At 41.2% G+C, this 22,824-nt stretch overlaps 2 protein-coding genes across 4 annotated transcripts in view; one reads left to right on the plus strand and one right to left on the minus strand.

Moving 5' to 3' along the window:
- Positions 1 to 803: 803 nt before the first annotated feature.
- Positions 804 to 12,949, minus strand: LOC101156895 (isocitrate dehydrogenase [NAD] subunit gamma, mitochondrial). 3 transcript variants are annotated; one of them, XM_004071050.4, is made up of 12 exons: positions 12,528 to 12,949; positions 10,418 to 10,465; positions 10,113 to 10,118; positions 9,902 to 9,999; positions 9,718 to 9,833; positions 8,990 to 9,050; positions 8,782 to 8,914; positions 8,550 to 8,683; positions 8,375 to 8,477; positions 8,074 to 8,220; positions 5,293 to 5,448; positions 804 to 5,157 (listed from the first exon to the last, which is right to left on the minus strand). In XM_004071050.4, exons 1-12 carry the CDS (start codon positions 12,594 to 12,596, stop codon positions 5,056 to 5,058), a joined length of 1,173 nt encoding a protein of 390 aa, XP_004071098.1. In that variant the 5' UTR covers positions 12,597 to 12,949; the 3' UTR covers positions 804 to 5,055. The 3 variants fall into 3 exon arrangements, with proteins under 3 accessions (XP_004071098.1, XP_011475935.1, XP_011475934.1); XM_011477633.3 differs by lacking the exon at positions 10,113 to 10,118; XM_011477632.2 differs by lacking the exons at positions 10,418 to 10,465; positions 12,528 to 12,949 and having other exon boundaries at positions 10,113 to 10,409.
- A 1,802-nt stretch (positions 12,950 to 14,751) lies between these two features.
- The window catches only part of fam120c (family with sequence similarity 120C), a 29,052-nt gene continuing 20,979 nt past the window's right edge, over positions 14,752 to 22,824 (plus strand). Inside the window, exons 1-4 of the mRNA XM_023956934.1 lie at positions 14,752 to 16,311; positions 19,264 to 19,510; positions 19,649 to 19,731; positions 21,025 to 21,153. Of these exons, the coding sequence (XP_023812702.1) occupies positions 15,796 to 16,311; positions 19,264 to 19,510; positions 19,649 to 19,731; positions 21,025 to 21,153 (975 nt within the window). The 5' untranslated portion in view covers positions 14,752 to 15,795. The remainder of the gene's footprint in view (positions 16,312 to 19,263; positions 19,511 to 19,648; positions 19,732 to 21,024; positions 21,154 to 22,824) is intronic.

A 22,824-nucleotide genomic window follows, 5' to 3' on the forward strand; every position in this document is an offset into this window, starting at 1 on the left:
GACCAGGGACCGCTTGAGAAGCAGAGCCGCTTTATCAGTTGTTTTCACATCATGTTTCTGGTGCTGCCATGTCTGGTTACCATGGTGACGTGGAAAGGGAACCATTCTCATCTGTATCCTGAGATTGTTAAAGTTGTGTGACTGCATCACGTCTTTCTAGCCTAAAAAGTAACTTCTCTGGGAAGTCTAGGTTCAGGAATCAGAGGGATCCAGCCATGGCTGGTCCTAATCTTCGGTTAGAAAACCTCTTCTCTGAAAATGACTTGACTTGGATCGTTTTGGTTTTTTGGGGGGGGTGGACTGAAGGAGGAAAACAGCTCAAACTAGAGAAAATACTTTGGAAGAATTTAGTCTTTCTGGTCTCAGAAGCACCATGACTTTGTGGGGTGACTGGGTGCCCTATCCCTGAACTGGGTGGGAGTGCTGCAGGGGCATCTGGGCTGGGTAGAGGGGTGTGGGCTTCTTGGGGCATCAACCTGGCAGATAGCTTGATACTCCCCGTCCACCATGTGTGTGTGGCAGGTCTGGGCCCCACTGGCCCCAAACCCGCCCAGAGGCCATTCACGCCGCCCGCAGGCCGCCAATCCTTGCCCCAAGCCCATGTCATTTGGGTAGGGGGTCGGCCTGTGACAGACCCTGTAGGCAGACTCTGCTCCCCAGGTTCCAGAACGGCGGCGTTCCCCCACTCCTGGTTTTAAAGTGTGCATTAGACAAGTAGGGTTGTGTAGGTGGATGCTGGAATACCACAAACAACAAACAGGTGGTGTCTAAACCTCGCCCCACCCAATAAATGAAATGAATCCTTGAAGCATAGTCACACTTTATTCCAAACGGTGATACACTCACAGCACAGGGAGGTTGGCTGTTATAACTCAAAATAAAAACCTTGATGTTGAAATAGATTTAATTTATTTAGACAAAATGTCAGACGTGGGAATTCAAAAAAGAAATATTCAGAGTTCTTTTTTTTGTAGTTTTGATTGAAAAAGATTTTTATGAAATGAAATACAGACACACTCAAACCCTTTCAGGGTCACTAGGTTCCTGTTGGGCACCCGTTGGGCACCCTGAACAAAACACCCTGAACAGGTCTCCAGTCCGTCGCAGGAACAAAGTTAATCCATATTTAAATGTGAAGAGTCAAAATGGCCGCCTCTGGTGTTAAACCTCTAGAGCCATTTTTTGACCAGTGAGAAGTTTTAACAAAATTTAAACTTCCTTTAGGGAAAAAAAATATATATTTGAATAAATTCCTTGATCCTCTCATTATTTTCCATTTTCAGTTTATTTATCCAGCCCAATATTTACAACAATAGTCATCTGAATACTCAATTTATGTGCAGATCTTAAAATGTACCCATAATATTATTCCCTACCACACATCCTTGTGAAGATGTGTGCTTCAAGCTTGAGCTTCAATCTGACAACACAAAGTTACACAACTGTCAATCTTTTATGACAGTAAATTCATGTAACCCGTGTGCTATCTTAGATGACCCCACCCTTACATTGATGTGTTCTCCCTATCGTGACAAAAGTGGATAAAGGTGGAAAGATTTCATGTAATCCATGGACACCAGTGAAGATCACAAATCATTGAAGAAAAAAGGTTCAGAGCACTGTCTAGTGGGTCTAGATGACCCAACTCCCAATGTAAAAGTGCCTAGGACAGCACAAGGGTTACAAGGCCCTCTCAGAAATGTTGCTGTACATCCGTCCAGTTTCAGACTTAGCACTTTGGAGGCCTCAGGTGAACAAAAACACGGGGCCCTCTGTGGCAGTTGTACTAATCGCTTGAAAAAATCAATTGTTTACCTAAAGGATAAAACGTTTGTCTGATAATGTCTATACTGGTCCACTTTTAGATGGCATCAATGACAAGAATACGTATGTTTTGATAAGCATTTAAAGGCTGAAATCACATTTAAATGTTAAAGAAATGTATTTATATATTTTTTTTTACCTAATAAACGTTGAATTTATTAAATAGACTAGTTTGTTATCAGTTTCTAGTAAGAACAAATGAAGATCTTCTGTCTTTATTTTATTTTGTCAGGTTTTAGTAAAGAAGAAAAAAATGAAAATCTTAAACGGTGGAATAAAAAAGTAACCTATGGAGTGGCGTCAATGACATTTTTTGATACATATTCTCAAATTTACCATTTTCTGTCCCTCTTTTTGCTATTCCTCTCCTTTTCTCATTCTTGACTTTCTTTATCTTATTGAGTTCCTTTGTTTATATTCTTCTTTTTCCTGTTTTGTCTCCTTCCTTCCTGGACATTAGTTTTGTTTTTGTTTAAATTACATTGTTAAGAGTTTTGGTTGAGGTGGTTTTCATTTTTTTATTGCATCAACAGTAAAATGATAAGGATCATTTTCACCGCTTCATCTTCCCGTGTTTTTTTTAGGTTTCTTCAAATAGTTTTTTTTCTGTCAGCCAACTTGCTGTTGACGGAATATGCCATTTCTGCGGACGGATGGGGGAGGATGAAACACATGAACAGTCTGATGCCATATTTTTTAAGACAGAGTTAAATAATAAGGGGTGTGGAAATAATTTTAGATATTTTAAGCAACCTTTGCCTAATGTTAATTCTACCCCTGCATCCGTCTTCAAGCTGCTCTTATTAGGACAAATCCAGCAGCAGAACATATCGGTTTTCCTTCTAAATGCTCTTTTTCTTTCTTCATCTGTGTGCTGAAGCCTTTTATGGCTTTGCTCTCACTGCTGTAGCAGGATAGTCTCTGACATTTAATGAATGGATCGTCTCTGTAAACTCCAGGCTCTTCTGATGTTCTAAAACATGGCAGGTTGATCCATTTTTGTGATCCCACATTGTAGACAGGAGTAATCTGGAACAGCTCTGTAGGTGTGTGTGTAGGTAGAGTAGATCTAATCATTAGCGAAATAAAGAAGATTGTTGTCTCTATAGACTGTATGGTGTAGCTCCAAAAACATTTCTGTTCCTCTGGTTGGTTTTATTGCAATTCCAAAGACAAAATCTGTGCAGTTTTGAGAGTAAAATAATTTCTGTCATCAGGCATCACATCTACTGATGCTGCCATGTTTCCTGTGTCCTTTTTAAATGAGCCATACTTTGGACGTCTAAGGTTTGATATTCATTGTCTTTGTAGAAAACACAAATAGGAAATTCTGTGTAAAAATGTTTTTGTTTCTCATGTCAGTGTTGCTTTTAGTTTTGATCAGCGTGTTGTGCTTTTCTACAATCTTTGGTACCAACTGGCTCTCCTCCAGAGAAAGTCTGTTATTGTAGGGTCCCTTCACAACATGGCCTGTTGTGTGCAAACAAGACAAGTATGCCTCACTGTGGCTCACAGAAGAAAATGCAGAGCTGCACACTCACACAATCACACATGCACACCGAGGGACAATTTAGAATAACCAATTAACCTATGAGGCATGTGATTGGACGGTGGGAGGAAGCCGGAGAAAACTCACACATGCACTAAGGAGAACATGCAACATGGAGACAAACACTGTCTCACCATGGACAACAACACTATTTCTGCACATTAAGGTTTTATCCTCTAGCTCTGTTTCAAATGGAGATGGTCTGAACCATCAACAACCTGCACCTGTTTGAAACGCAAGTTTAAAAATGTGTTTGGGTTGTGATAAATCAGGATCATTTACAAAGGCTCAAAGAGGACGAGTGCAGCAGAGCCTCGGTTCAGGACACAAACACACTTCCGAGCAGGGAACTCTTTATTGACTCGACTGTTTAAAACTGTTCAGTTCTCAGAAGGAGAAGAACGTGCATCACTTCAGCCAGAAAACAGCAGATTTTATCATCAAAACAGTCAAACAAGCATATCTCCTAAAACAGAAACATCCACCACACAAATAAAGAGAAAACAAAATGACTGAACACAACAACTATTAATCTGATTCTATCCCTGATTAAAATCCAAACCACAGACACCTATAATCTTTAGCAGCTCCTTTCAGCTGCTCCCTTTATGGACGCCACAACCAATCACAGGCGTTCATTTCGCTCCTCTGCATTTTCCTCACTCCATCCTCGAACGCCCTTTTTGGTCTTCCTCTAGCCTTCTTCCCTGACAGGTCTAACCTGAATGTCCTTCTCCCAACATCATCCCTGTTCCTCCTCTCATCGTGCTTCTATCTGCTTCCCTACGTTTATCTCCAGAACATCTACCATGATCTGTTCCTCTGATGGATTCATTCCTGATCCTGAACATCCCAAAGAGAACCTCAACGTCTTCATCTCTGCTGCCTCAAGCTCTGCCTCCTTTCTCTGTTAGAGTTTATAAATCAACAACATGAATGCTCTCACTACAGATCACAATGTCATCTGCAAACATCATGGTCCACAGAGATTCCTGTCTAACTTCATCTGTCAGTCTGTCCATCACCATGGAAATGAGAGCTGATCTTTTGTGCAGTCCCATGTCCACATAGACGCCATCGTCAACACATTTTAAAAAAACTCAGTACAATAGTTTCCATATTCAGTTCGATTTCAAATCAATTGTATTTGTGAAGCCCAAATTCACAACAGCAGTCATCTCGATGGGCTTCGATCGGTCATTGAAAAGGTGAAACATAAACTCAAAAGGATCATAAATACATAGAGTTCAATAGGAAAATACTAAATTGAACTAACAAACTGACTGAGCTACACTGGCATCCCTGCCCTTAGACCCTCCTTCGCGGCATATTGATGGATAGTTTAGGTTAAAATGACTTTGATCTTTGTACAATAATTCCTTGCAGAGATAATTTCCCAGAGGAAATCAAAGCCCTTGAATCTGGCTCATTGAAATAAAATGAGCCGTTTTTGGATTAACTTAAAAAAAAAAAAAGAACCAGATCTTTAAGTAGGCAAATCCCACCTGCTATAACCACACACCACTTCTGTTGACATACTTGTGCTGCTGCACTCACATCAAAGTCTCAGTTTTAGAAAGAATCTTAATAGTTTTTTAAAGGGTTAAATTATCCAACACTCATAATGAATGCAAGCTTGTGTGGAGACGCTCATGTTTGATGCTACTCTTTTCCTGTGTGCTCTACATGTTCAGCGTTTGGGGTCCCTCCCTCTGAACAGCATCCATGATGGACTGAACCACGTCAGAGGTGGAGCTGTGGCCTCCCAGGTCAGCCGTGTGAAGCTGAGGAGCAAGTGTTGGACACATGAGCAAAGAACTCAAAGTGTCATAAAATGGTTAACTAATTGAAAATGTTGTCTTTCTGCATAAGAATGTGTTGTTGCGTGGTTTGGTAACGTGTCTTCAGTCGTGGCTCACCCGGGCCTCAGATAGAGTGGACAGGATGGCTCTGCGGATGACCTCGGCGTAGGCGTGAAGCTTCAGGTGATCCAGCAGCAGACAGGAGGCCAGCAGCATGGCTGTGGGGTTCGCTTTGTTGCACTTTGCAATGCTCTTTCCAGTGTTCCTGGTTCCCTGTGTAAAATTAGAGATATTTTTTATTTTACAGTGGGGCAAAAAAGCCAACAATTGTGCAAGTTCTCCAACTTAAAAAGATGAGAGAGGCCTGTCATTTTCAACATAAGTTTACTTCAACCACAAGAGACTAAATGAGAAAGAAAATCCAAAAAATCATATTATCTGATTTATAAAGAATTTATTTATAAATTATGGTGGAAAATTGTTATTTGGTCCCCTTTAAACAAGCAATATTTGTGGTTCTCCCAGACCTGTAACTTCTTCTGTAAGAGGATCCTCTGTCCTCCACTAGTTACCTGTATTAATGGCTCCTGTTTGAACTGGTTATCTGTATATAAGACTTCTGTCCACAACCTCAAACAGTCACACTCCAAACTCCACTATGGCCAATACCAAAGAGCTGTCTAAGGACACCAGAAACCAATCTGCTGACCTGTCAGGTAATGGGGTCAGGGCAGTTTTTTGTTAGGCTTTGTGTTCCCTCTCCGGGGGTTGTTATGCTTTTATTTAGTTGTTTCCGGTTCTCCTGCCGTTCTACCTTTTCGCTGTCTTTACGTTCTCCCATCTTCCTCATTGGTTTCACCTGCACTCCCTGATGTCACCTGTTGTTAATGACCGTTTGTGTATATAACCAGTGTCTCCCCTGTCTTTGTCACTGGATCGTTCTATTTGATTTACTCTCGAGTGTTACGAGTTCCAGTTCTTCCACAATTAAATCAGTCATTCGACTATAACCTGCTGCTGTCCTGCGTTTGTGTCCACGCGATCGTCCTGACATGACCTGCACCAGGAAGACTGAATCTGCAATAGGTAAGCAGCTTGGTCTGAAGAAATCCACTGTGGGAGCAATTATTAGGAAATGGAAGACATACAAGACCACTGATAATCTCCCTCCATTTGGGGCAAGTTCTCCCCCCGTGAGGTCAAAAGGATCACAAGAACGGTGAGCAATAATCCAAGAACCACACGGGGGATCTAGTGAATGACCTGCAGAGAGCTGAACAAAAGCTACCATCCGTAGCACACTACGGTGCCGAGGGGACTCAAACCCTGCAGTGCCAGACGCGTCCCCCTGCTAAAGCCAGTACTTGTGCAGTTTGCTAGCGAGAACTTGGATGATCGAGAAGAGGACTCAGAGAATGTCCTATGGTCAGATGAAACCAAAATAGAACTTTTAGGTAAGAACTCTGCTTGGTGTAGAAAGAATGCTGAGTTGCATCCAAAGAACACCATACCTACTGTAAAGCACGGGGGTGGAAACATCATGCTTTGGGCCTGTTTTTCAGCAAAGAGACCAGGACGACTGAACCTCCTTCCATCATCAAGGGCATTGAAGAGTAAACGTGGCTGGGTCTTTTAGTATGACAACAATCCCAAACATACAGCCCAGGTAATAAAGGAGTGGCTTCATGAGAAGCATTTCGAGGTCCTGGAGGGCCTAGCCAGTCTCCAGATCTCATCTTCTAAATCTTTAGAAGGAGGTGAACTGTGTTGCCCATCGACAGCCCTAAAACACCACTGCTCTAGAGGAGATCTGCATGGAGGAAGGGGCCAAAATACCAGCAACAGTTTTGTGAAAATGTTTGACTGCTGTCAATGCATTGAGTTGAATTTTTGTTATTAATCAAATAATTATCTTCCACCATAATTTACAAATAAATTCTTTAAAAATCAATGTGATTTTCTGGATTTTTTTTCTTATTTTGTCTTTAATAGTTGAGGTATATCTATGATGAAAATTACAGGCCTCTCTCCTCTTTTTCAGTGGGAAAACTTACACATTTGGTGGTTGACTAAAAACTTTTATGTCCCACTATATTTCTAAAAAATTTCAGATGAAAATTAAGATGAAACACAAAACTTCAAGTGTAGTTTATAAATGTGTTACGTTCACAACTTTTTTTTTTTATAAATGCCAACTTGGATATACACACTTTGTGTTCTCATCATTTCTCATGTTTCCCTCTATGAGATGAAATATTAGGCTGCTCTGTATTTCTGCTGTCATCTAACTGTCTCTGGATCTTTGCTGTGGCAACTGTTTGTTTTGGTTTTTATTTTTTTAAACCAACATTCAGATGGTTAAAAACCTGAGAACAAGGCAAAAATCATCTTGCAAAACATCTCAGACACAACACATCAACTCTGGAGGCAAGATCACTAAACAGTTTAGGAACAAAGGCTCTTGTTTCTGAAGAAACAAACTCCTTAGTTTAGCAAAAAACTGTATTTTAGGGAGACTCATTTTGATAGTCATCTTTCTGTTCCCCTAATTGTCTTGTCAATCTTGATTCTTCCAGATTTTAGATTGCTTCTGGGAAACCAGAGAGCAAATGACAGGTGAGGTCTGCTTCTATACCCTCTGACACTCAACAGAACACATTGACTCCAAATGATGATGGTTTCACACCAACATCTCAGTACTAAGCACGAGACTGAAAATGTCAGGGCAACAGAAGAGGCAGGAAGCACGAAGACTTCACTACCACATCCACCTAATGATGATGACAAACCGTGAAAGGATGACGGTCTCAAGATCTGAACTCTGGGCATTAAGCTCATGTTTTTGCATTAAATGACAAAATGTTTGGGAAATGTAGTGAGTTTGAATTTTTGTCTCACTGTCTCAAATACAGCGTAGTCCGTCCCATAGTTGGCCCCTGGCACCAGTCCTGGTCCACCAACCAGCCCAGCACATACATTGCTCACAACGTTGCCATACAGGTTGGGCATAACCATCACATCGAACTGCTGGGGCCTGGAAACCAGCTAACAAACAGACAGAACAGGTTTACAGCTTCCTGTGACACAACAGGATGTTTAAGTCTTTTATCTGTGAAACGTCCTGAACATCCCAGAGGAGTGGTCCACCACACAGCTTTGAATTGGGTTCAGGACAAAGGAGGAACATGCACAGACATGCCTGCATGGTGGTGTTGTCCACGATCATGCTGTCGAACGGGATTTCCGGGTAACCACTAGCAACTTCTTTACAACACTCCAGGAAGAGGCCGTCACCCAACTTCCTGTTCCAAGAAAGAAAAGGGACGTACTTCAAACATGTAACATAAACTGTGTGTAAAGCCTCAGAGACTAACATTATGTTGGCTTTGTGCACAGCCGTGACTCGGCTGCGTCCTTTTTCTCGGGCCGTCTTGAAAGCATAATCAGCGATGCGTAAAGATTTGTTCCTGGTGATGATTTTCAGACATTCAACCACGCCCGGAACGTTCTGCAGGAATGGAGGGAAAGAGTCCACGTGTTAGACAGGGTTACCTCTGCTGCTCTGGAGTAGAAACAAAAGAAAAGGTGTCATACTGTTGCACACACCTCATGCTCCAGGCTGCTGTATTCTCCCTCTGTGTTTTCCCTGATGATCATGATATCCACGTTACTGTGCCGCGTTCTGACGCCAGGCAGAGACTGGCAGTGAATCACGTTAGCATACAGGTCAAGAGTGGTCCTGCAGTGACAAGATACATGCGAATCAACAGAGACAAGGCTTTTCAGGAGAAAACTGTAGCTGAAGAAGACTCACCATAGCAGGTTGTTCCTGGACTTGTACGACGCAGGCAGGTTGTGATTGGTCTCCATGTTTCCTGGTTTCACAAGAACATTTATAACTGAATGGAACCCGATGAGATACATAGAGACATCAGAAAACCAGGTTTAACGTTCCACTTCCACACAAAAATAAAACCCCATTAATCTACAAACAACAATGATTGACGTTCAAAAAGGAAACTGACTAAAGAGGGAGATCAGTGTTGCCTGCATGCACAAAGAAAAACACAAGAGCATTGGCCTCAAATCTTCTGAAAATTGCCATTGCTGGTTTAAAATGCATCAGCCATGTCCTGAACTGTTGTTGTCAATTATCTGTCAATCTGTGCATCTTCCTCCAACAGCCCCGCCCACAACTCAGAGGGAAATTTCTAGTGAACTCCTGCCGCTCTGCGCAAACCCTTTCCAGGAAAACGGCAGGTTTTCTTTCTTTTGGCTAAAATCAGCATAAGCATAATTAAAAGATGCCAGGGAACGCTTTGACGAAAGATCAAAAGATGATCTGAGTGGGACTGTAAAGTTTTAATTAATTTAACTAAAGGGATTCAAGATGATATGTGTGTTTTGTATGCAGTGCTGAGAATACGTTGCAGAACTATTTGTTGTTTGACTAGATTTTTACATTAACCATCTATTTAGGTTTTTCTGGGGAAAAAAAACATGGAGAACACAGACTTGTCGGACAACTATGAGTCCAGTCACCTTTCAAAGCAACGCCATTGCGTCTGATGGCCATTATGGCATTGGTGATATCATCTTCCCCCATCACAGCTGAGTCCACATTGACGACCTCAAAGTCCACCGGCACACAGCAGAACCTGATGGGGAACACATTCAGGTATAAAAGGGCTCGGTTGTGTCCGTGTGTGAAGAAAGCGGATCTCACCGGAAAAGCTCCTGAACGTGTCCGCACAGCTCTGGTCCGATCCCGTCTCCAGGAATCAGGGTCACCGTGTGCCGCCCTCCGTATTTGGCGGGTGGAGGCTGAAACACACACAAACTGTTGGTTCAACCTCATCAGAACATTTCAAAGCCTCAATCAGACAAAGTAGTTTAGCGTTTACATGCTAATGGAAGATCCAAGCTGCTGTACTCACTATAGTCTTGTTTGGGTGGATGGAGGAAGGGGAGATCCAAACACAGGAGGGAAAACAGGAATATTTATGTGGTAAAAAGAAAAAAAGCCAAACAGGAGGGGGGGGCAGTGAGACCTGCAGCTTCATGCCACAAGCACAACACAAAACACTGTTGAATATGTGTGCACAACAAACAAAAACATGTTTTACAGGTTAGGATCTCCAGTCAGGAAGGTCAGACGGTAAATACGTGTGGATATCTACTTAAGCATCTGAAGTAATCTTGTTTATTTTGTGAGTTGGCGTCTTTTGACATCATTACTTACAGTGTAGGTTGATTGTTTTGCCTGGTGACATTTTCTTACAGCAAAAACCTGAGGAAACATGGACACAAAACACTAGTTGTGTGATAAACAAAAACAGGGTGGCTAAAGTAAATTCTACTCCTGTAGCTTTACTTCAATTGTGTTTGTGGTAAAGTCAAAGGAAGTCATGGAAATATATATTCAAGTAAGAGAAAAAAGCTTTCTTAAAGGTTTTTATTGTTTTTAACATGTTTTTATGGCATTTTTCTGATGAGGGAGGACATATAATAAGAAAATTTAGCTCAAAATTGCATTTCTGAGTATTGCTTTATTTAAATCAGTGCAAATCACGAGCTGACAAAAAGACGCTGTTTGAAAAAGACTGTAGGTGTGATGTAGCTGCTACAATGACAAGCAATGAGCTTCCTGCTTCGCTCCAGTCTGATCATCCACCACTAATAATAATAATAATAATAATGGATTGAATTTATCTGCGCTTTTCCAGACGTTTAAAGTTCTTACAATGTGTCCATTATTCATTCATACGTGGTGATGGTAACTGCTGATGTAGCTACAGCTGCCCTGGGGCAGATTGACAGAGTCGTGGCTGCCATCTCGCGCCTACGGCCCCTCTGACCATCACCGGGACATTCATGCACATGCACACACCAGTGGAGCCACACTGGAGGCAAGGAGGGTGAAGTGTCTTGCCCAAGGACAAAATGACAGTTGACAGGGGGGAGCGGGGATCGAACCCTTGGTTTGGGTTGCAAGAAGCTCTAAGGTAGTGGGAGACAGTATAGAAATATGGATGATGGGGATTGGATGAGTCGCCCACAACTCAGAGGCAAATATCTAATGAACTACTGCTGCTCTGCAGAAACTATGTCCTAGAAAACCTCAGAATTTTACATTGTGGCATAAAATAGCATCATTTAAAATTTAATATTAAAAGACCACTGGGAAAAATTTAAAAATAGATCAAAGATGATCAGAGTGGGACTTTAAATGCTCAATATGGTTTAAAATAGGCCTGCACAATATAACGCAAATTTATCGGTATCGCAATATCCAGCTATGCAATATGCATATCGCAAAAGACGGCGAATATCGCAATAAATCGTAAACCTTAAATATGTTGAAACAATCTTATGGCAGCTTGAAGTATTTAACGAATCAAATAAATCCCTTTATGCTTTGACCAATCAGATGGAGGCCGATTATGTTAGATGTTTGTCAGCTAGTAGAATTTTTAAACTGTAGCAATGAAATGGGAATGATGTTTTTGGTTATTTTTCTATTTGTTTATATATTTATATATATATTTCCTCATATCGTGCAGCCCTAGTGTCAAACAGATCTGATCAAATCAGCTGAACAAAAATAAAAATGAATGACTGAATGATGGTGTTTTTAATGTTTGATACAATAAAAAGTATTCTTAGGAGTACTCTTTTGAAAGTATAACTAATTACCCTTAGCAAAAAGTATTTAAGTTTGCTACAAGTATATTTAGTCTATACTAAAAGAGAAGCAGTATACTATAAGTTTACTTTTAAATTCTATTTAAATATTGTAAACTAAAAATGTTCCAATAGACTGAAGGAGTTTTCAGTTTACTTCATACAACACATACGGTCTATAGTGGCTATACTTCTACTCAAATATATTTTATAAAATAAACTTTTTGCAAAGGGTAACACCATAATGTATTGCCACACAGACACGCAAACACTCTTATGTACTTTATGACTCTAAAGTGATGTTATTTAATGTTTGTGCTTTTCTTTGTTAAATTACTACGTTTATGCGCATGTCATGAGACAAACTTTAAAAACTGGTACACTGACATGTTCTTTTTTTTTGTAAATGTGTTTTTGGAGCAGAATAAAAAAGTGCAGCCGAGTAAACTTCATAGAAATTTGCCAATAAAGTAAAAAAAGGAAAGAGAATCAAACTTTAAACTGCGGTGCTGAACGGACAGCGACGGACAGCAGCTAAAGCTAGCTCGCTAGCTGACCTGACCCGCTTATCCAGAGTCCGGCTGTTCCGCTAAATTCCCCGTTAAACATTCACAAGTCAAACACAAGAGTTCAGCGGTTCACTGGCTGACGGAAAACACCTCGCTTACCTGCGGGCACCGGTTGCTGAACACGGGTTTCAGGGCGCGAGGCAGAGAACGCAGCGCACGCGCCGTCATGTTGTCTGCGCGTCAGCGAGGAGAGCTGTGATGGACCGAGCGATGGACCGCGCGCTGCTAATCCTCTCCGCCTTTGTTGTTGTTGTGTCTTTGAAACATTCAAAAACTAATCCGCGCTTTAACTGTTTCAGACCACATAAAAGGAAAAAGTAATTTTGAAAACCAAAACCCAATTTCAGACCAAAACTATTTTTTCTGCGTAGCTGCTTTGGTTAGTTTCGAAAGGAAAAAACGGGATTTCTTCCAAGAAGTCAGTATCATTCAAGTCAGAAAGTAACTTGACACCCGTCACACCTGTATTGTGCAATATTCTAAGAAAAATATTCAAAATCATAGAAGCACTTTATTATTCAAACGTTTCAATGTCTTCACATAGACAAACTTGAGAGCCACAAAGACTCACCTTACACTACTTTATTTCATTAAAAATAACCACTTTATTTATGTTTTTGCGTCCATGAAATACAGCTTTTAAATATTTGCAATTATTAAATCATAAAAGTGTTGTGTATTTTTTATGAAACAATTTAAACAGCAGAACACAAAAGTTATTGTCAAAATAAAACACACAATTTGTCAAATAAGATCATCCTGCTGCAGAAGACTTACTTGAAATTGCAAAGAAAGTAAAGTCAGACATGGCATTTTCTATCATTATCATGTTAATGCGCCATCATCTTTTGTCTTCTTTGTAATCAAATATTAAACAACATGTAGAATCTTTTTTTAACTATAAGTGCTTGAAGCTCATTCTAACAAAAAAACATTCTGAAAGTACATGGAGCCCTTCACTATCTTGAATCTAAAAATAAATTACAAAACTTAGTTAACTAAAGCAAATTAGCCAAAACTGCAATTTTTTTCTTTATTCAAATTGCTTGCATCTTTCTTTTAAGCCAAAGAGCCACAATGGAGGGATGAAAGAGCTGCATGTGTATCTAGAACCTCAGGTTGCTGGCCCTTAAGAACTCTCAATTTTCAATGACATCTAGTCAACACTCATTCAGGCACATGTTCTAGGGTCAACAGAACCGCAGAGGAAAACAGTGACCAATGGTCAGCCCAGAACCACAATGCAGTAGTGAGGATGTGGCAAACACTACGGCTCATCACAGATCCAATCCTGTCGGAGCTTGGATTTATTTTTGCTCACCTTAAGGTTATTTGCTACGTGTAGATTTCTGTTAGAATTTCTAGCTACTCCATTCATTCTGTGTATAAATGAGAAGGAATCAAGTTGAAGTTACAGGGATCAGAGGTGAAAAGGGTAGAGTACTTTCAAAACGTTTGGATCAAGAGTCCAGAACAACAGAGAGTTGGGAAAAGAGGTGGAGAGGCGTGTGCGAGGTTTCAGGTGGTAAAAGTGAATTAAAGGAAAGGTGTAGAAAACTGTGGTGAGAGCACCCATGTTGTTGATTTAGAGGCTGTTAATTTACTACTTCTTTAAACTAAATGTTATATACATGGATGCAGGGTTACAAAGATTTCTCCTACATTTTGGGGGATTTATTTCTGAGTTGAAAATATGCATACTCTCAAAGTGTACCATACAGTGGAACGTTGTACTTTTTATCTCTTGTTAATTTTTAAAACTAGTCTCCGTTCACAGTTTGTTAACCGACAATTTCCTATTGATCACGACGGCAAGCTAATTGAGTGCAACAATTTGAAAACCTGTTTACCTGCAATCATATAGTTCAACACAAGAGGGCGACAAACTCACACAAATTTGAATCAGCTGGAAAGGCGCCAACCAACCTGTTACATCCAACGCATTTTGAATTTCTCTAAAATTTTCTTTACTAAATGCTATTTTATGATAAGTCAAAACTAAATAGAATGCAGTTTTTTTAGAAACCTTAAAGTCCAATGCCAAAAATGTATGTTCTGTATCTGCTTTTTGGTTTCTTTAATAAACCAATTCTGGGATTAGTAGTCTTTACAAAGAAAAAATAAATGAATTTGGTATTAATTTATTTGCAGACCAATCAAATACATTTTACCCTCTTGCTTTTTAACCTCAGACCATTTTTTATACTGGTGCTGGTAGTTGTATTTTTTCGCTTCAACGAAACAACTGGTTTTGGTTGACCGCTTTTCGTTTTTCAACTCCATTTCCCAAAATCCACCACGAAAATGCCGCCTCCTCCCTCACCACCCTCCCACTGTATTGGGCCGCGAGGAAGTCGCAAGATGGCTGATGTCGCTTGGAAGTAACGTTCCCCTCTGCAACATGCAGCCGTGAGTGTGGAAGATAGCGAGGGAGGCACCATCGGGCTTTTGTTTTTATTTTCTTTTAGTTACTTTTCTTTTATTTCGTCAAACATCCATTTCATTCCGCGTCGTGTCCGCCCCGGACTTGTCTTCGGGAGTTGACGCGTCACATCACGCCGGGACCCTGCCAGCAGCTAACGGCTAACCTCTGTTAGCAAATATAAGTACAGCCACCCAGACTACCAGGCACATGCTTAACTGTTTTTTTACACAAAGTCCGACAGCGGGGAGGCAACAAATAACCATTTTGAAAAGCACCGGAGCTTCTTAGAGCTCGTGAGGTACAAATGTGAAGAAAAAATCGCTGAACGAATTTTCAAGCTTCTCGTGAGAACATTATGTCCGCCAACTGGCCATCCAGCCTGTGGGTCGCCGACTAATACGCAGTATTACGGATCCTAACGTGCACTAACCAGCAAAAGTGTCATTGATGTCGATTTCCAAACAAAATCCACCTTCGCGATTCATGCTTTTTTGTTGCTGTCAGACATATGCGATTCGAAACCCGGTCTCTCGTCGAGGCTAAATAATTATGGGAGCAGGAAATCTGTTGAACTTTTTCTGGTCGTAGGAAGCAACACTGGCCTTTGCTGGCATCCAACCAAAAACCCCAAAGGATGGACACTAAACCGAGTAGCCACCGTCTAAACTGAGAAATTGACATTTCAGTAACTCGGATTAATTCGCATTGTCAGAGTCTATTGCACATTTTGTGCGCTAGTTTTCCAGGCTCGGGTGCCTTTTTTACGTGCTTCTTCTGTGGCGTGAACTTAACCACAGTTTTTTGTCACTACATCGGAGACGAGTTAGCTTGCCTAAGGTGCACAGCTAGCTCCCGTCTCCCCTACAGAACATTACAAACACGGCGTACAGAACGTACTTAGACCCCGCTCCCGGCCAGACACACCGGCTTAACAACACCGTCATGGGAGTGCAGGGCTTTCAAGAATACTTGGAGAAGCGGTGTCCCGGGGCCGCGGTCCCGGTGGACCTCCTGAAGCTCGCCCGCACGGCGGCCCGTCAGCCCCCACACCACCATCACCCACACCACCATCCACATCACCCTGGGCCCATGCCTCCCCCGCCTCCGCCTGCCAGGATCCTGATCGACGCGGACTCCAGCCTCCAGCGCCTGTACGGCGGTTACCAGACGGACTGGGTGTGCGGAGGCGAGTGGAACGCCATGCTGGGCTACCTGGCCGCCCTGTCTCAGGCCTGCTTGTACCAGGGCTGCCTGGAGCTGGTCGTGGTGTTCAACGGCACGTTGGGGAAGGAGCGCTGGCCCGAGTGGGCGCGGCGAGCGCAGGGCCAGAGACAGACGGCGCAGCTGATCGTCAACCACGTTAGCAGCAAGGCCACCCCGCCTCCCCGGGCATGGTTCCTGCCCCCGGCCTGCCTCAGCCACTGCGTCCGCCTCGCCATGTTTCGCTTCCGAGTGCGGGTGAGAAAAGTGATATATCGGCTGTGTGTGAGTTTGCTTTGGTGTGGGGCTGTTCACTTTACATTTACCCTGTCATGCTACACGCCGTGGTAGCTGCTTACATCACTCACCACCTTTTTTTTTAAGTTAACTCCTTCCAGTTTTGGGGGCAGATGAAGCTGCCACTATCCTCCACTGACATGAAACCCAGCTTGGACTAGCTGTTCTGCACAGATTCAGTCCTAGTTTGGCTAATCGGGATGACTGTTGTAATGTATGCACTGTAGATGGTCTGCAGGGAGGAGAAATGCATCCAGAGCAACAGATTTGTTTGACTAGTCAGCAGCTGCTGGCGAAGAATCCCGTAGGCATCACAAGATGACCTAATCTAGCCTAACTATTACATAACATAAACTGGATGAACCTTTTCATGTATTGTTAAAGAGCTGCTCAGAAGAATCATTATTTCTCGGCCCCCTGTGTTTCTCAATGGTAAAATAGTGCCACTGTAAATCCAATGTGATCTTCTGTTAGCTCAGGGGTCTGCAGCCTGAGGCTTCGGAGCCACATGTGGCTCTTTTACCTCTCCTTTGTAGCTCTCTGTTTGGTTAAAGAAAACGTACAAAGTTTTTCTTAACAAGTACTTAAAAAAAAACAACTAAGACTTTAACTCAAATAATCAGATTTTCTGTTTTTGAAGAATTCAAGGATTTAAAGTGCAGCTTATGGTTTGAAAAATACAGTAGGGGTCTCTTGATTAGCTCTGATTTAATTTGGGTTTGTAAGAGTTACAAATTTCTGGTTGAGGCGTACTGCAATAGGTAAAATAAACTTTATTTTTTAAAAATTATTATTTTTTTTAACACTACTGACATTACACTACTAACTTCTACATAAGCTACAGTGAGATGATCCTTTGTCACACACACAGGGTGTGTTTTATTTTTGAAAGGAAGTCATACGAACCTTTGTCAGAAGTTATATAAACCATTTCATATATTGAACTATTAAAGACTACTAAATCTACTTTCTCTTTATGATTATGTTTTGTTTATGCCAAAAGCAATAGTTCATTTATATATATATTGTAATGGTAACAATAACATAAATGCAAATCAGTGTTTTCTTTTTTAAAGGGTGAATTGGGACTTTATGGCTCTGATCGGGGTGTGGTTGGCCTGAATGGCCCTTAAGTGTTGAAGGTTGCAGCCCCCTGTGTTGGATGAAAATTTATGTTAAAAAAAAAACTAGTTTGGACAATAATACACTTTTATTTATTAAAGTAGAAAAGCTGTTGGTCTTATCTCAGGGAGAGAAGAACACGGGATTGTGACATGGGGGGGGGGGGGGGGGGTCATAACTGCACCAGTGTCTTTATCACTTCCCTTTTGTCCATTTTTTTAAACCTCTGTGTCTTCTTTTCCATGTGCTTGCATGCCTGTGTAATTGAAAGCTTCTTCCATGCAGCATCTCCTAAAAAATAAATGTTGAAAACAACAACCTGCCACTTAAAACTGCTATGTGGTCGCTTTTTCAGTTTTATCAACGCATAATGTAAGCTAGCACGCTTTGCAACGTTGCATTGTAAAAAAAAAAAAAAAAAACAGAAAGAGAAAGAGAGAGATTGCTGGTTTTGATGCTCCTGGTGTCTCACCTCTGCTCGTATTGCACCTTCACTAAATAAACCCAGTGCTGATTGTATCTGTGCAGCTTTTGCTTTGGACATTTTGCAGCCCCTGAAGTCTTGCTGTAGAAGTTTGTTAGAAATTTACTCTTCTTGCTGTTAAAGCTGGTTTTCAGTTTCACCGTTTGTTGCACTTAAACATGAAACGGTGCAAACTAATCTCTCATCAAACCCTTTTTTCATCATTATCTTTATTCTGCTCCATGTTGCACTTTTAACTAACTGGATAACGTTACTTTTAATAAATTGGGTCAGATGTGCTGGTTTTTACTGTGATGTGTAAAAAAACAAGTGACTAATAACTGTAATCATGAAGGTCCACATGCAGAGCTGTCATTTCCTTCTGCAGTTGTTTTCTCTGTGAAGGAAATGAACATGTTTTCATTTATGAACCTCTGCTGTAGGATTTTTAATTCTTGCTCTTTTAGCACTAAAATGACCTGATCAGAAGTCCCAGTCAACTGATGTCACTGTGCCATGGCATCTTGATTTAATTCATAGGACGCCTTTGTCAGGTTGTTGGTTAACCGGCTTCATCAGATTCTGCATAATTCCACCATTAATCAGTTAATTACAATTGGATTCATAAAGTGGCAGTTCAGAAAGGCTCTCAGGGGACTCGTCTCATCAGAAGTCCACTTGAATGCAGCGGCACTGTTTCTGATCTGTTCAGTTTGATGCTGCAGTTTTACTGTCAGTTTGAAATATTCTGGTATATGTTCTTTATTCAGAATTCACAAAAGTTTTCTGCCTAAACTGGGTTGCAGGAAAGTATCTATTGAAGGCAGCCATTAAGTGGGGCTGAGCCACCCCAACAACAAAAACTCCCTCAATGACCATTAAGGTTTACACAAAACCACTTTTTTTTATTTGATTTGAACAAAGAATATCTGAGCATCAAACCAAATAATATTTTCTCCCACATTTAAATACCAGTAGACTGTAACGTGTTTTAATGCATCCTCAGTAGGAGATGAACTGACGCAGCTGTTTTTCCCCTCAACCAAAAGAAAGTGTGAGCAGCCATGAAGAAGCAGTCGACGAGTATCATGTCAGGATCTGTAATCTGTTATCTGCATGTGGAGTTTGGGTTTATTATAGTCCGTTTTTGAACGGTTTTTGCCCGCTGTTGCAGTTTTACTCTGAAACCTCTAGAAAACTGGGGTCCTAAAATGTGTTTTCAGACCTTTCGACTGCCAACATTTATGGATAATCAGTCAAGATTGATGTCTCACAGATGATTCATTTCAAGTTTTGCGTTGAACCTAAGTTTTCATTCTTGTCTTCAGGTTGTGCAGACTTTAGAGGACCACCACCAGGAAGTGCTGTCTCTTTACAGGGACTATGGGTTTGCCGGCCTCATCGCTCAGGATTCCGAGTTTGCTCTGTGCAACGTACCGGCCTACTTTTCTTCCCATGCGCTCAAACTGAGCTGGAATGGCAAAAACCTGACCACACACCAGTACCTGCTGTCTGAGGCTGCCAGGCAGCTCGGCCTGAAGACACACCACCTGTCACTCTTTGCTGCTTTGCTGGGTGAGGACAGACACATACATCTCAACTCAAACATATATCAAACTAGTGTCTTATTTTGGTCTTTTTTTAAGCCAGAATTTCTTCCATTTTGTCATTTGCTGGGTTAGCAGATCAGTTAAAGAGGTTCTCTTGTTGCAGGGAATCATATTCTGCCTGATGAGGACCTGGCTGCCTTCCACTGGAGTCTGCTGGGACCAGAACACCCGCTCTCTTCGCTTAAGGTACTTGCTGCTTTTGGATTTGTTGGAGTCTGCTGCATGTTGTAGAAATCTGTAAGAAGACACTGGATTTGTTTCCCATTCTGTGTTTGCACCAGTGCTTCGCTGTGCTTCGCTGTGCTTCTTTCCATAACTTGTAGCTTTTCTATCTTTACACTCGACATCTGCACTGTTCCAGCACTTTAATCCTGCAGGAACAGATAGATTGGGGAATGCGGCACATCCCTGTTTTGGTGGTTTTGCTGCAAGCATGCTCAGAAATGTCTAAAAATGGTGACAGGGCTGTTTCCGTCAACTTCTTTTGATGCTGTTTTGTTGGTAAAAATGTGTGAAAACGTAAGAAATGAGCCGTATGAAGCCCTTCACACTGATGACTCTTCATCATAACAATAAAACAACCACTGAAGGGTTAAGTCCGGTTGTGTAATTTGCACTTTTTGGTCTTGTGATGTGAAATCAGCTCTTTTTTTTTTTAGAGTAAAGGCACTTGCATGGAAAATTGAGTTCTGTACCAGCGTTCCAGAACAACAATGTATTCAGATGGATCATTTCTAATTGTAGTTTTGCCTGGTGGGACATTTTTCTGTCATTCTTTACATCTTGAGGTGACTAAAGTTGTAAATTGGCGCTGTACTGAACTCTGTTATATCTTATTTTTCAGAAAAGTGAAATCTTAAGCAGGTGTAAAGGTTTTTACCGCTGATTTAAAATAAGGTGTACTTCAAAATAACTTTAGACCCTTATTGCTATTTGCTGTACCCAGGGCTGGGCGATGTTTTACACTATTTATTTTTTGGGGAAAAAAAAGCAAGCTCTCTTGCTTTTTTGCGCTCCCGTTTTTCGGAGTGGTCAGTCCGCTTGTCTCTCGCTAAGCGCAGATGTGAAAACAGCAGCAAAGCAAATAGCTGCTACTCCCACGAGGCTGAGAAAACAAAAACACATGCACACGTGCCGCGAGAAGTGCCCCCCACCCCTGGAGCTTCTGCTAGTTGCCTCCGTGTAGCTTCAGTTTAAGCTGATGAAGCGGCGGAGCATGTAAGGACTTTTAACAGGATCCAGGAAAAACTGGAGGATAAACCTGTTGGACTTACAGCAGCAACAGAAAGTTGAATAAAAGTGTTGATTTGGAGACAGCGGTGCGGTTACACTGCTATGATGCTATGCTAACATGCTGTTCCGTGTGTCGCCTACATGTGATCGCGGACCGGTTTAAAGCCAGACTGTTTTTTACACAGAGAAAATATAGCTGTACCGTATTGCCCCCCTCTCAGCATAACTCTTGTCTGGCTGTTTCAGGTGCGAGCCCATCAGCTGGTGCTGCCGCCATGTGAGGTGGTCATCAAAGCCGTCTCAGAATACGTCTCCTCCATCAAGGATTTGGGAAACCTCGACGCCATCGCCAGAGATGTTTTCAAACAGTCACAGGTAGGCTTAAAGAATCCTTTTCCTGTCATTTGAAAGCATTTAAACAGATAAGTGTTAATGCTCTGCTGTTCCTTCGTTTCCTCAGTTGTTGTTTTTTTTTATCACATTTTTGCTGATGCAGAAAAATTATACAGCTGGTGATGTTTTGCTTGAGTCAGCGTCTGAAAGTCTTAACACTTTCCGTCTTTAGCCTAGTCTGTTTAGTTTAGTTTTGCAGTTACCTACTGTATTTTAGGACTGATTTCATGTTCTTATACAACTACCGGTATGAAGCCAGTTGAGACAACTATGTCTCATGACTATTCATGTGTTCAATTCAATAAATTGAACACATGAATTCTCAACCAAAGCTCTGTATCTTTTGCGAGTTAAATTCATGTAGAGAACAGCAGAACAATCAATAGCTTTAATCCAAAGTGTTTTTTACTCATCACATGTCATGTCAGTTCTGTGAGACCAGCAATCAGGACGTCTTCTCTGCACATCGCCCAGAACCTCCTTTCAAAACCACTTACTTACATCTGTCCTGCAATAAGGAGCAGCAGCAGGAAGTGCTTTGTTTGTCGAACACGTTTATGACTTGAAGTGACGATCAACGCCACCAATTCTCTCCAGACGCAACCTTAAAAACCTCTGACAGCTAGGAGGTTGATGGCCTTGTTTGGTCTAATCCAGGAAAGTCAGAATGTGAAGACGTGTTTTTCCACCATGGCGTGGCTTCTTAAAGTCTTCCCCATGCTTCTATGGTAATGAACAATTGAGCTTTACTAGTAACTAGGGTTTATTGAACTGGAATGATGGCGTGATCATTTTTTGCTGACATGTGTGTGTTGTCCGCTGTGATTCACCTGGTCCTTTTTATGTTATAGTAAAATAAACCTACCATGCTTTAATCCACACAGCATTTTCCAATATCCATATAATCGATTACATTTTAAAACGATTTTCTAATTTTCTAATACTTTAGGTCGATTCGATTAACCACACGCCTCTGACAGATGGATCCGGTTGGTTCGTGGGACTGGAAATCCATCCATTGAGTAATCTTTAGTAACGAGAACCATATTAGCCAAAGTTACTAGCTCAGTTAAACTAATATCTAGAGCATGAATCTATGAAGAGAATCATTTTAGTGCAATCCTGATGGATCACTTTATTTCCAAATTATTAACACATAATCTCTCTCAATCAAATTAGATATTAGAAAAGATTCTGTGCTGGTCTGGAATGATGGAAACTCGTGATTTGGGATATTAGTGATCAATGTTGCGATGAAAATGTAACTTGCGATGCATGAACAAATAGCAAAACAACCAAACACATCATTTCCATTTCACTGCAGCAGTTTAATTTAGATAAGAGTCAACATAACTTAAATTATACTCCAAATGACCCTCGTCTACATAGGCCAACATCTAACATGAAAGGGCTTCATCCGATTGGTCAAATGAATAAAGATATTTATTTGATTCATTAAATAGTTTAAACTGCCATAAGGCTGTTGTAGCACATTTAAGGTAACCATTTATTGTGATATTTGTGATATGCGTATTGCGTAGCTTGATATCGCGATAGTGCTAAATTTATTGTGCAGGTCTAGTCTGGAATCTAAAAGTTGGAAAAGGGTTGACGGAAATGTTCATTTCATTTATTAGTATATCATAAAAGATC

This window comes from Oryzias latipes, chromosome 7 (genome assembly GCF_002234675.1).
Source record: "Oryzias latipes chromosome 7, ASM223467v1".
NCBI classification, from domain to species: Eukaryota; Metazoa; Chordata; class Actinopteri; order Beloniformes; family Adrianichthyidae; genus Oryzias; species Oryzias latipes.

What these genes read in the sequence shown, in the direction of transcription:
- LOC101156895 (XM_011477632.2), bottom strand. Translation starts at nt 10,238, where the DNA reads ATGAAGCTGCAGGTCTCACTGCCCCCCCCTCCTGTTTGGCTTTTTTTC. An exon ending in CACGTTCAGGAGCTTTTCCG is followed by an intron (nt 9,834 to 9,901) that starts GTGAGATCCGCT and finishes GTTCCCCATCAG; the next exon opens with GTTCTGCTGTGTGCCGGTGG. An exon ending in ACTACGCTGTATTTGAGACA is followed by an intron (nt 5,449 to 8,073) that starts GTGAGACAAAAA and finishes AATTTTACACAG; the next exon opens with GGAACCAGGAACACTGGAAA.